Genomic DNA, 11,946 nt, shown 5'->3' with positions numbered 1-11,946 from the left:
GCTTTTTAATGTTTATGCCGCAAAGAAAAACAAGTAGTTTTAGACAAAAATAAAAATTATTTTAAAACATCACCCGTCATCTCCTTTGATTAATATGATAATATATCATTATCTAAAGTTTTTCTCGAAACAAAAGGTTATAGAGAATTGATAATTACATTATATCCAATTCAAATTTTTATTTTTCATAAATGATTAAAAAACTAGATGAATCTTTACTAAAAGTATGGTAAGAATTTAAAGAGGAAGAATATAATAAATCCCTTTGCCCCTTGCCATCTTGGAGATTGAAGTAATGGATTCAATATTACTATTAATAACATTACATACCATAACGTTAAAGTGATTTTTTTTTTTATTCAATTGCATAGAAAAAATGTTTAACTGTGGGTAGAATTTTTTTAAAAATAAAATTAAAACTAGATTAGTTCTATTGTATAATTTATATTTCAAAAATAAAAAATAAAATCGACAACCAATTAATGACGAAGATTACATGATAAACGAACAATAAATGTATGACAGAGAAGCCCTATTTATGCAAGCCCCTGTTTTGTGCCTAATCTACAGTCGGCTGCCAAAATTCTCTCTCTCGCGCTCTCGCTCTCGCTATAAAATTATACAGAGCAGTCGAAGGTTTGTTGGTTATTAATAGTATTCTTGATTCATTCACAGCAGAAAGTAGTAATCGACGCGAGCAAGAGAGTGTTAAGGAGAGAGGACTGAGATCCAGGGGCAGAGGAGGGTGGTGTCGGTTGTTTACAGTAGCGGCCAGAAAGAAAGAGGTAGGCATGGGAACATCGACGAGAGGGTTGGTGGTGTATCTGCTCTCTGCTTTCTCTCTGGCTGTTTTCTCTGCTGCTCTGTTCATCAACCACTCCTCTTACGGTCATCATCATCATCATCAACCCAATCCAAATGCTCTATCTTCAATTTCATTCTCCCACACCGATAGAGTTTGGCCTGTACGTACCCTCTCTCTCTCTCTCTCTCTCTCTCTCTCTCTCTCTCTCTGAGAATTGTTTTTTTTTTTTGGTATTATATTATGAAAATGATGAATATATATACGTGTAATGTTAATAGGAATTGGAGTTGAGTTGGAGGATAGCAGTGGGGACGGTGATAGGGTTTCTGGGATCGGCATTTGGGACGGTGGGCGGCGTTGGAGGAGGCGGCATCTTCGTTCCCATGCTCACTTTGCTTCTTGGCTTTGACACCAAATCCGCCGCCGCCCTCTCTAAATGTATCCTCTCTTTTTATTTCCTCCCCCTTTATTTTCTCCCATGGCCTTCTCTTCCCCTGAATTATATCTTCTAATAAAATTTTTGGATTGGATTCATTCTCAAAAACGATGTTGGATGGAAAACCAGAACACCAAAGCTCCCTAAAAAGAATATTCATCCATGTTCATATTCCTCGGTCAAAAAAAAAAAAAAAAAGTCACGTATGACGGACAAGAAACCCACAAGAAATTTTCTATTCCTGAAACCAATAGCAAATAATCTTTCATATGCAAACTTAGAATTTGTAGCTCAAATTTGAATCTGTATAGGTAGGAATGAAATTTAAGTTAATTTAAAAAATATATTATATTTTTTCTATTTGTATTTATAGAAAATTTTAAATTTAAATTTCAAACTTTCGAAAACCCCAAACACAATATTAGTATTATAATATATAGTGAAAAGGAAAGCCAGCCAAGAGGTACATCGAGAAGTGAAAATTAATCATACCCATGTTCTTAATGGGGACAAGTGATCTTTCTATATAATATGTATTTAGCTTTCACTGTTTTACTATCATTTTTTTTTGTAATTTAGACCAAAAAAAAGAAAAAGAGCTATGGTATTATGAATATGGTGAATGGAGGAATGAATGAATGAATGAATGCAGGTATGATAATGGGAGCATCAGCATCATCAGTGTGGTACAATATGAGAGTGGCTCACCCAACGAAGGAAGTGCCTATCATAGACTACGATCTGGCTCTGCTCTTCCAGCCCATGCTCATGCTGGGGATCACCGTCGGTGTCACCCTCAGTGTCATCTTCCCTTACTGGCTCATCACTGTTCTCATCATTATTCTCTTTATAGGTATCTCTCTCTCTCTCTCTCTCTCTCTCTCTCTCTCTCTCTCTCTCTCATTTTTTAATAATTCTTTTGTCATTCATTCATTTGTTAATAATTGTTTTAATCTTGTCACCTATTAGTCCTTTACAGTTTTTTTTTGGGCCCTTTTTAACTCTAATTAAAGTGTTTCATTCAATAGTTCTGGACGTATTTGATGGACCTTCTGTGTGTTCTGAAAGTTTTAAAATTTTGATTCTTTTTTTATAGTTATATGTCTGTTTCTTTTAGTCTTTTTTTAAAGGAAAATATTTAATTATTCAGAAATTTCTTATGGTCAGGGACTTCATCTAGATCTTTCTTCAAGGGAATCGGAATGTGGAAAGAAGAAACTATTTTAAAGGTACGGCCCTTCTTCTTCTCTTATTATTATTATTATTATTGGTATTTAAATTTTTTCCTAATTTCATTTTACTCCTTAAAGTTTGGTTTTAATAATATATCTAAATAAGGGCTTGAAGTAATTTAAATGCAAGTTTTAAGAATCAAACTTATTCAGTTTAAATTTTAGGAAATAGGACTTAATTTAGTAAAAATTTAATGGTCTTAACATTATAATTTATCATTATAAACAATTGAGTACACTGTATGTTGTAAGAGTGTTGAGCTAACTGTTGAGGCTTTTGAGCCATTCTCGAGTTGAAATTCTCATGGCCGAAAAGCTGAAAATAATTTTATGGTGCTGTGACTTATTTCTAACTTTCTTTTTAAATTTTTGTTGGGGCATTGCAGAAAGAAATGGCCAAACAGCGAGAAACTCTGGTGAACTCCCGTGGTGAACGTATGATACTCATCCCTTCCCGTCAGCGTCAATTTTTTTTATTCATAAATTGTTCGTAAGACCACAAATTTACATAAAATTCAATATTCAAAACCTAAATTCCAAATGCCCAAATTAAAGTACCCTCTTTTTTTTCTTTTTCTTTTTTTCTTGAAATCTAAACTATATTTTGTTGGGTTAAATTTTTGTTTGCAGTTCTGATAGATTCAGAGTATGAGCCGCTGGCTCCAAAAGAGGAGAAATCTGGATTGGTGAGCAAAGGGTCCACCTCTCTTTTATAATTTATTAGTATGCTCTGTCGCTCTTTCAGTTTTTTGTTCTTCAGTACAGTAAATTTATGGGTTAAGCGATTAACTCATGTTTTATTTAATGGATCAGCAAATACTATGTTCCAACTTTAGGTTGGGAAGGATTTTGGTGCTCCTCCTCGTTTGGGCTTTCTTCCTCCTCCTCCAGATCCTCAAGGCAACTTAATTCTCTTTTCTCTCTCTCTTCTCTCTCTCTCTCTTCCTCTTCCCTTATAATTAATTAATATTTATGTTAAATTCTTTATCTCTCTCTACCTTTGCAGAATAATACGAAGGCATGTAGCGGATGGTACTGGGTGATGTTCTTGTTGCAGTTCCCAATAGCGATGGGGGTGTTTGGGTACGAGGCGGTGAAGCTGTACAGAGAAAGCAAGAAGAGGAGAACGGAAGGGAACAGGGAGTGCGTGTGCGAGGCGTCCATCAACTGGACCGCCGTCGACCTTGCTTTCTGCTCCCTCTGCGGCATCTTGGGCGGCACCGTCGGCGGCCTTCTCGGCTCCGGCGGCGGTTTCGTCCTCGGCCCCCTCCTCCTCGAAATTGGAGTCATCCCCCAGGTCTCTTCTTCTTCAATCTCCATCTTTATCACCATTAATTACCATCAAGTTTCGAAGATCATATTTTCAGTGGCGGTTTTGGAATCGCCGCTGAAAGCGACCCTGTTAAATGGAGAAGGTCGCTTTTGCTTGGTGTGTAATTGCCCAGTTGCAAAGAAACCCAAGCCTTCCTTAAAACTCACCACATTCCCAAACCTTATCTGATATTTACCTTCGTTTTTTCAGTTTCTCTTTTCCCTTTGGTGCGCATGCGTGTTTAAATGATTGGGTATATGCCTGATATTTCTATCCTCCTGTCACTTTCATGAACGCACAACTGAAACTATTTATATAAATATAAATGGAGTTTGTGGACGAAGCAAAGCAGTGAGTCGTGAAATTGGATTCCACTTTTTCTATTTTAACGTGTGATGTTTGTCTTTGGGGGGTGGGGGGTCAGGTGGCAAGCGCAACAGCTACATTTGTGATGATGTACTCTTCATCCTTATCCGTGGTGGAGTTCTACCTTCTCAAGAGGTTCCCCATCCCCTACGGTAATTCCTTCACCGTCTTCCTCCCCTTCCTTCCTTATTATTATTATTATACAAGTATGGAGATATGATCTGTTTGAAGATTGGGAAGGGTGAATAGAAAAAAAAAATTTACGTAAAAGAGGAAGAAATGGCTTTTCTTGACATTGTTCAGTTTAAAGAGAGAGTGTTAACGGACTAATTGGAAAACAGTGCAGTACTAATTGCTTTTAAGTTGTGTTTTGTGCAGCACTGTATCTGATAGGGGTGTCAGTATTGGCTGGCTTCTGGGGACAGTTCTTCGTAAGAAAGCTGGTTGCCATTTTAAAGAGAGCATCGCTCATCATCTTCATCCTCTCTGCTGTCATCTTTGCCAGCGCCCTCACCATGGGTACTGTACTTTCAAAAAAAATCAACACTATTGAATTTAAATTTGTTCTTCTTTTTCTTGATAAAACCCTTTTTTCCTTTGGAAAAAAAAAAATCTTAATAATCCACAGGAGTGGTTGGCACTAAGAAGAGCGTGGAGATGATTCACAACCACGAATTCATGGGGTTTTTAGGATTCTGTGACAGTCAGTGAGCAGCAGAGATGGGCCAAAAGGGTATTTGAGTATTGAGCCAGGAACTGCAGAAGAAGTTAGATGTTTAATCAGTAGCAGCAGAGATTTAATTATTGCCTACGAAGGGAGAATATGATGGTGAGGTCAATACCTAATTGACCAGCTCATCCACTTGTGCTGTTTCAATAAATAATGCTTGTGTGTTTTTCTTTTTGCAAGGGACGTATAGGTTTGGGTGTGTTTTGTGTTAGCTTCTGGCTAACCCCTCCCCCTTCCATTGATCTTGCTCTTGCTCTTGCTTTTGTTGTTCTTGCCTTCTAAGTTGTAATAGGATTTTGCATGGTCATAATTGAGAATTAAGAATTTGTACTTCCTAGTTTTTTATTTTTAATGAATTGCAGTGAACTAGAAACTTTTGAAGATTGTCTTTGGGGTATTATTGTATTGGAGGAAGTATTAGCATAATTAACTTGTTACTACTTTGTGTTTCCCTTGTTATATGGTATTACTTTGAACTAGAAAAATATCAAGAAAAAAAAAATGAAAATGTGAAATATAATATAATATAATATATTTATATTCGATTACCATGACAAGTGTGATAGAGAATATAATATTTTGATAAGGCAATCAAAAATTTTGATTTGATACATGGGTAACCTTTTTTCTTTTAATTTTAGTTATATTTTGAATAATTTTTTATTCATTTTAATATTTGATATAGAAGAAAATATAACAAAAAAAATTGATTATCCTTGGAAAAATATTTTAATATTTAACTTCTCAACTTTCGAATTTTGTATCTCGGCTGCTCAAAATAGTGGATCCCACACTTGAATGTGGGACCCACTCTTGAGCGACTAGGATAAAATTTGAGATTCTAGAGTCAGGAATTGTAGTATGGCTTTTACCCAGTCTAGTTTTCTCTTTTTGTTTGAGGTTTTATTTATTTATTTATTTATTAGTGATAATTTTGGTCATTCACTAAAAGCCTTTTTTTTAGTGAATATTTGAAAAAAAAAATGAAATTGCAATTTCACAATCATTTGTGACTAACTGGACGCAATAATCACATTTAAATAGTAATTTTATTTCAATCTCATTTCTATTCCGACTTTTTTTTCTATTTTATGAACAAAAGCTTGTGTTAGTACGTAGCAAAAAATTAAAACTGAAATTATGTTTCTTGTATTCAATATATATATAACAATTTAAACCAACATATCATCTTACGGTGTAAAATAATATAAATTATTATTAGGTTTATTATGAAATAATAATAAAGAAATAATTATATTACAATATTATTATTTTTAATTATATAAAAATTAATTCATATCAATATTTTTTTCTAAAATGATTCCTTAACATTAATATCAATTAATATCTTTATGTACATCATTGTGTTTTATTATATTTCATTTTAGCATATTTTTATCTATCAACATTACATTTTTTTTTATGTATCTTTATCAAATATAAATATAATATATGGATGTGCATGTGCTACAATATAATCAGTAATATGTTTGCGAATAGTTAAATTTTACTAGTTTGTGAGTATGAATTTTAAATTGTAATAGTTAAATGTTTTTTTTTTTTTAGACTATGTTTTTTAACAGTTAATGAAAATTCCGCTGTTAATGATCTTTCTTGAAATAGTTATGAAGAGCATAGCCAAAACATTTTTCTTACTTTTTTTTTTCTTGCTGTGCTTTTCTCGTAAATTTTGGAAATTGCATATATAATTTTAGGCTAAAATAAGGAGATAAACCTTTAGATTACAAGTATATTATACATAGGTTGACATTGTATACTTTTTTTTTTTTTTTGTTATTGTCATATTAGTGATTGCTTGGTCTCAATATTCACAATTATATTATTATATTTATTTTTAAAGCTTTAATCGTCGTGTTGTGACTATGCCAATATAGTTTTCCAAATGCAATAACTTATTAAAAATAAATTTTTAACTGTAAGGAATTTTGAGTGAAGGTTCTGCTTCTATGCTTTAAACATATTATCTAAATGATAATTGCTTCTACTCTTTGTAGCTTCATGCCCATGAATATTGGGAGGAAATAATTATTTTTTTGCACTTTGTGAGAATAAAAAAAGAGAAAAAAAAAAAAAACCTTGATAGTGGGGCCATGTATTATTTGAAAAAGGATTTGATAATTATCGTTGATCTAGTTTCAAAAAATTACTCACAATGAGAAAGAAAAGAGAATATTCTAAATTGCTAAGTCTATAGTGTGCAGTGTTTTTTTTTTTCTTTTAACTAAGAGAGGGCAGCACTTCCAATTATTTATTGATATACCCTCACTTTTAGAGGAGAAATACCGTAGTTACATGACAAGTATTTGGATATTACAGATAAAAAAGACATTAAATGTCTCCCAAAAACAACACTAACAATCAACCAAAACATGACTACAAATTCAAATAAAATTAAATGAGAAGCAAATCTAAACAGGCTTAGCAAAAAAAAAAATAATAATAAAATAAACTAAAATTAAAAAATTTAAACAAACCAAATAAAAATCGAGAGAATGAACTAATGACGAAGGGAAGTGAGACCAAACCTATTCATCCAAAGGATATCTTTCAGAAAACATAATAAAAGATGTTTTTCGTAGATGACATTGTTTCTCATTTCTCATTCTTTGGAGAGAAAATCAGTCGCACTATTGTCTTCCCTATATTGACAGATCACCATGAAGTTCACTCCTTCTTGGGTGCATTTATTTAGTGTGACACACTAACAGAACTATATTGGCCAAGAAAGAGTGACTTAGCCCTTTCATGTGGAACGGGATTGGTTGATCCACCACCAGGCTGGCCAACTCTAGCCAAGTAAGAAAAGGATGAGGATGCTCAGCTCCCCGCCTTTCAACCTACTTTACTCACCTTCTTTGGACATAGGCACAAACCTTTTCATCACCATTGAAGTAGATCAGAGGAGATGAAGAAAATTTTCTCACTCTCCCTCTTCATCCTTTGACCTTCATTAGAGTAGATCAAAGCAAATCTCCATTGAAGTAGATTTGGAAATTGAAGCAAAACTTCATTAATTTCTCTTCATTCTTTTTCTCCTCATCCTTCAGCCTCCATTGAAGCATGCTTGGACCAAATCAAATCTCTTTTATCCATGAAATTGTGGCACACTGAAAAATTATCGAAGAGCCATGTACTTGTTGTTGGGTAAAGGAGAGGGTCGTGGTTGGGAGGGAGAAGCTGGAATCTGCCTCCAATTGTTTTACAAATTTCCTTTTCCAAAAACAAAGATAATTTCATATATGATGTTCATAAATTGAACGAAAAAATATAATGGTAGAGAAAAAGGAGAAATAGTTTAAAATAATATTGCTTTCTATTCATGCTATTTTGGTCTTCTAAATGATTAGCCTCCAACGATCATGTTCCTTATAGCTGGCGAATCAAACATAGGATGTGATAATTTTATATTCAATCTACTCAATTTTGGTTCTATTTGGTCTAATCCCACTTTTTGAAAGCATGGGCGCAAGAGAATGTCGCCATGAATCATTTTTTTGTGATGCAATTATCTTGTAAAATTTAATTAGAAATTAATGATATAGAGAATGCCTAATTAGTATGTGTTTAGAAATTCGATTTGATGCATACTGCATTTGGATTTGTATAAATTTGGACAAAATTTAATATAAATCATACTAAATACTGTTTAAATTTATACAAATTCTAATTTAAGAATGAAGACTTGAATATATTTTATCAATGAAAATATTGAAGAATTAATGGGCTTGAACGTTTATAATTGACACCACCCCTGCAAGAGGCATGCAACTTGAAGGGTGGGATTTTAAAATTTTAATCGAAGGAGACACACTTCAATCAAAGGTTGCGCTTTGTTCCCAATAATATTATAACGTGAGGAACTCAGCAAGCAGCCAAAGGACAATGATTCTGCTCTTCTGACCAAATCCATTCTTCATTCGTCCCATTGTGCCCACTTGCGTGTCCATGCATATTCTTCAAATCCTTTTCACACATGCTACCAACTACGTACCTACCATCATCAATCTATATCTATATACATAAAAGCATAGCTAGGGTTTTCTTTCCATCACATGCTCTCTCTCTCTCTCTCTCTCTCTCTCTCTCTCTCTCTCTCTCTCTCTCTCTCTCTCTCTCTCTCTATATATATATATATATATATATATATATATATATATATATATCAAGATTCTTTTTGTATAGCCCTTGGCACAGTAATAAAGTAAGAAGGTTAATACGGAGCATTGGAAGTTCAAATCTTGGTGGCGCCAAGGTCATGGTGTGCTTTGTCGCTCCTCTAGGGGGTCCCGTCCACACGTCATAAAAGGGGAGTCCACAAGAGGAGAGCCGCAGCCCGAACGTCCGGCTCGAATGTGTATAAGCTGTGACCGCATCTGGATTTACCTGGGTGGCAAGACTAGGGGGAGGCCACTGCCCCAAGGGTTTGATGCCACATCAAGGGGGTTCCAAAGGACTTGGTAGTAGCGGCAAAGTCATGGTGCGCTTTGTCGCCCCTCTAGGGGTCCTGTCCGCACGTCGTAAAGGGGGGATCCACAAGAGGAGAGTCGCAGCCCGAATGTCCGGTCCGAGTGTGTATAAGCCGTGACCACATCTAGATTTACCTAGGTGGCAAGACTAGGGGAAGGTCACTGCCCCGAGGGTTTGATGCTGCATCAAGGGGGTTCCAAAAGGCTTGTTGGTGGCTAGAGTTCCCACGTCGTTAAAAAAAAAAATTACATGCCTAAAATTAGATCTTCCTCCCCTTTAATTGCCTTTGTCTTCCTCATGTTCTTTTTATCTTACTCTCTTTCTTTTAGAAAAAAAAAGGGGGGGGGGGGGGTGAACTGTTGAGAAAGTAATATTTAAATTAAAGAGATAAAGATGATAGGTACTAATTAATTTGTAGCCATTTTGTAGTTATGTGGGAGGGCGGGTGCATGCATGGATTTAGCTGCAGGTGGGATGTTGGCTGCAGCTAGCCCACTTGACCAAGAAGGAATCATTTTTTGTCTATGCAAATAGATTTTCTGCATTGAAAATTTTGGATGTCCTGCCCACATGTTAGCTGCCTCCTAACTTCCTTCTTTCTTAGTTGTCTTTTTTTTTTTTTTTTTTCTTTTCAATATTTATGCTGACAATTATTGTATCCAAAAATTCATTCTTAATTCTAATTAGTAGGACGAGACCTTCAACACCTCAAACAACACCGAATTATAAGGAGACATGATCGGACTTATCACTTTGTCTTGATAAATTAAGAATTAATTTTTGTGCAGATTCAAACCAAAATCTCTTATTCTCGGGAAAGCTTACATCTCATCTGTGTCCACTTGAATCAAGCTTTAGATATAATTATTCAATAACTAATTATCGTCATGTTATAATATAATATAATAGATGGTCCAATCATGCATATGCTCCTAACATATTAAAAATCCTAACACAATCTATGCGACGTGAAAGGCTTAGCATCACCCTCAACATCATCTTCATTTGCATCTATCTTCATCAACCTATCATCCTTAATCATGTGACCATGTAATTGAAGTGAAGTTTCTTTATTCCCCTCTCCCTCCTCCATGAGTCAGATTAGTTCGAGTTAGAACTCAAAATTCCAACTGATTCAACCTTGTCAATTTGATCAATAGTAATTACCAATTAAGAATATAATTTTGTTTGATTTAGATTGATTTGATATTTGGGGTGGCAACTTAATTTACCTTTTTAAGAAAAAAAATGACAAAAAATAATGAGTGAGATTAAAATTTTGCAAAACATTTGTTACCTTAAAAAATTAGTGTCAATTTTTTAGAGTTCATCGGAGACCTCAATGGTTCTAGATTACACAGTACAAGATACGTAACCCATCATTCATCTTACACTCCTTCCCACTCTCTCTCAAGATTCAAATTCAAGACTTCAAATGTAGAAATCTCAAACCATAGCATAGGAATGCCACATAGGAGGCGAACATTAGTGTAATTCAAGTTAAATAAATATAAGTACTTTGCATTGATCGGGTGGTTTGGTTCAGGTTGATCAAGTGGATCAAAAGGGATTTTTTTATTTATTTATAAATATTACTACCCTCTATCATTTTTTGGTTGCTAGAAAATATGGAAAAACATTAATTATTTTATTATTTTATTTTCTAGCTCTTAATGTCATCTTCCTTAACATCATTATACCCTATTTTACTTCTTCTTCTTCTTTCCCTTTATTAACAAGAAAAATTAGAAACCAGTATATATATATATATATATATATATATATATATATATATATATATATATATACATGTTTGATATGCTTTAATAAAAATTTTGAATATTTGCCTTCATACACCTGATTATCCGACATTGCTTTGGAAAAAGAGTTGCATTATGTACTTATTTTGTTCGATTCTTTTTTGAGAAGGTGAGCACTTAGAGAATAAACTCGTATATATGTACACAAGAGGAGGTAAAACAAGGGGAGAAAGCGCCCTAAAAATTAGAACTCTCTAATAGATAAGGGCCTAGAATTTTTTACTTTTACCTATATTTATCTTCCATAACTCCTCATGGGTTTAGTTGATCTTGGAATGATTTTAGAGTAGAACCTATTCTGTAACCTAAGTAATTTCAAGGAGTTGTGGCTTTAGTTGAAATGATTTTAGGGTAGTGTAGGATTCAATTTTTATGTCCACCTAAGACTTTGAGTTTCATCTCTTCTATTTTTCCACCTTTCTTTCTCAACACTGTTAGAATTGGTGTATTCCCAAGAGGGGGGGGGGGTGAATTGGAATTTTAAAAACTTTTTCTTAGGTTTGACTTAAATAGTAGCAGTATATTCACAACCTAGGATCTGTCTATGTAGTTCCAATACGTGCAGATAAATATAACGTGGAAATTAAATCATGCGCAACATTCACACTATAACATACATGTGCAGAAAATATAAACTGCGGAAATATAAACAATGCACACATGATATGTTATCGAGGTTCGGCAAACTATGCCTACATCCCCGCCTTTGACTCACAAGCTTGAAGATTCCACTAAAGGCTCACTTAATAGGTGGAGT

General features: G+C 34.2%; 1 protein-coding gene across 2 annotated transcripts; it reads left to right on the top strand.

Annotated features, from left to right (window-relative positions):
• Nucleotides 1-505: 505 nt before the first annotated feature.
• LOC131168297 (sulfite exporter TauE/SafE family protein 4) lies at nt 506-5,265 on the top strand. 2 transcript variants are annotated; one of them, XM_058127623.1, is made up of 11 exons: nt 506-965; nt 1,084-1,243; nt 1,894-2,094; nt 2,409-2,470; nt 2,860-2,908; nt 3,104-3,159; nt 3,287-3,373; nt 3,480-3,770; nt 4,210-4,303; nt 4,530-4,670; nt 4,780-5,265. In XM_058127623.1, the coding sequence occupies exons 1-11, from the start codon at nt 792-794 to the stop codon at nt 4,860-4,862; spliced, it is 1,398 nt and encodes a 465-aa protein (XP_057983606.1). In that variant the 5' UTR covers nt 506-791; the 3' UTR covers nt 4,863-5,265. The 2 variants fall into 2 exon arrangements, with proteins under 2 accessions (XP_057983606.1, XP_057983605.1); XM_058127622.1 differs by having other exon boundaries at nt 4,530-5,265.
• Nucleotides 5,266-11,946: the final 6,681 nt, after the last annotated feature.

This window comes from Malania oleifera, chromosome 11 (genome assembly GCF_029873635.1).
Source record: "Malania oleifera isolate guangnan ecotype guangnan chromosome 11, ASM2987363v1, whole genome shotgun sequence".
NCBI lineage: Eukaryota > Viridiplantae > Streptophyta > Magnoliopsida > Santalales > Ximeniaceae > Malania > Malania oleifera.
This window is presented reverse-complemented; position numbering and strand designations above follow the sequence as displayed.

Bases quoted from the DNA above. Each gene is read 5' to 3' on its own strand.
- LOC131168297 (XM_058127622.1), top strand. From the start codon at position 792: ATGGGAACATCGACGAGAGGGTTGGTGGTGTATCTGCTCTCTGCTTTC. The intron at 3,160-3,286 runs GTGAGCAAAGGG...TTAATGGATCAG, and splicing joins AAGAGGAGAAATCTGGATTG to CAAATACTATGTTCCAACTT. The intron at 3,374-3,479 runs GCAACTTAATTC...CTACCTTTGCAG, and splicing joins TCCTCCTCCAGATCCTCAAG to AATAATACGAAGGCATGTAG.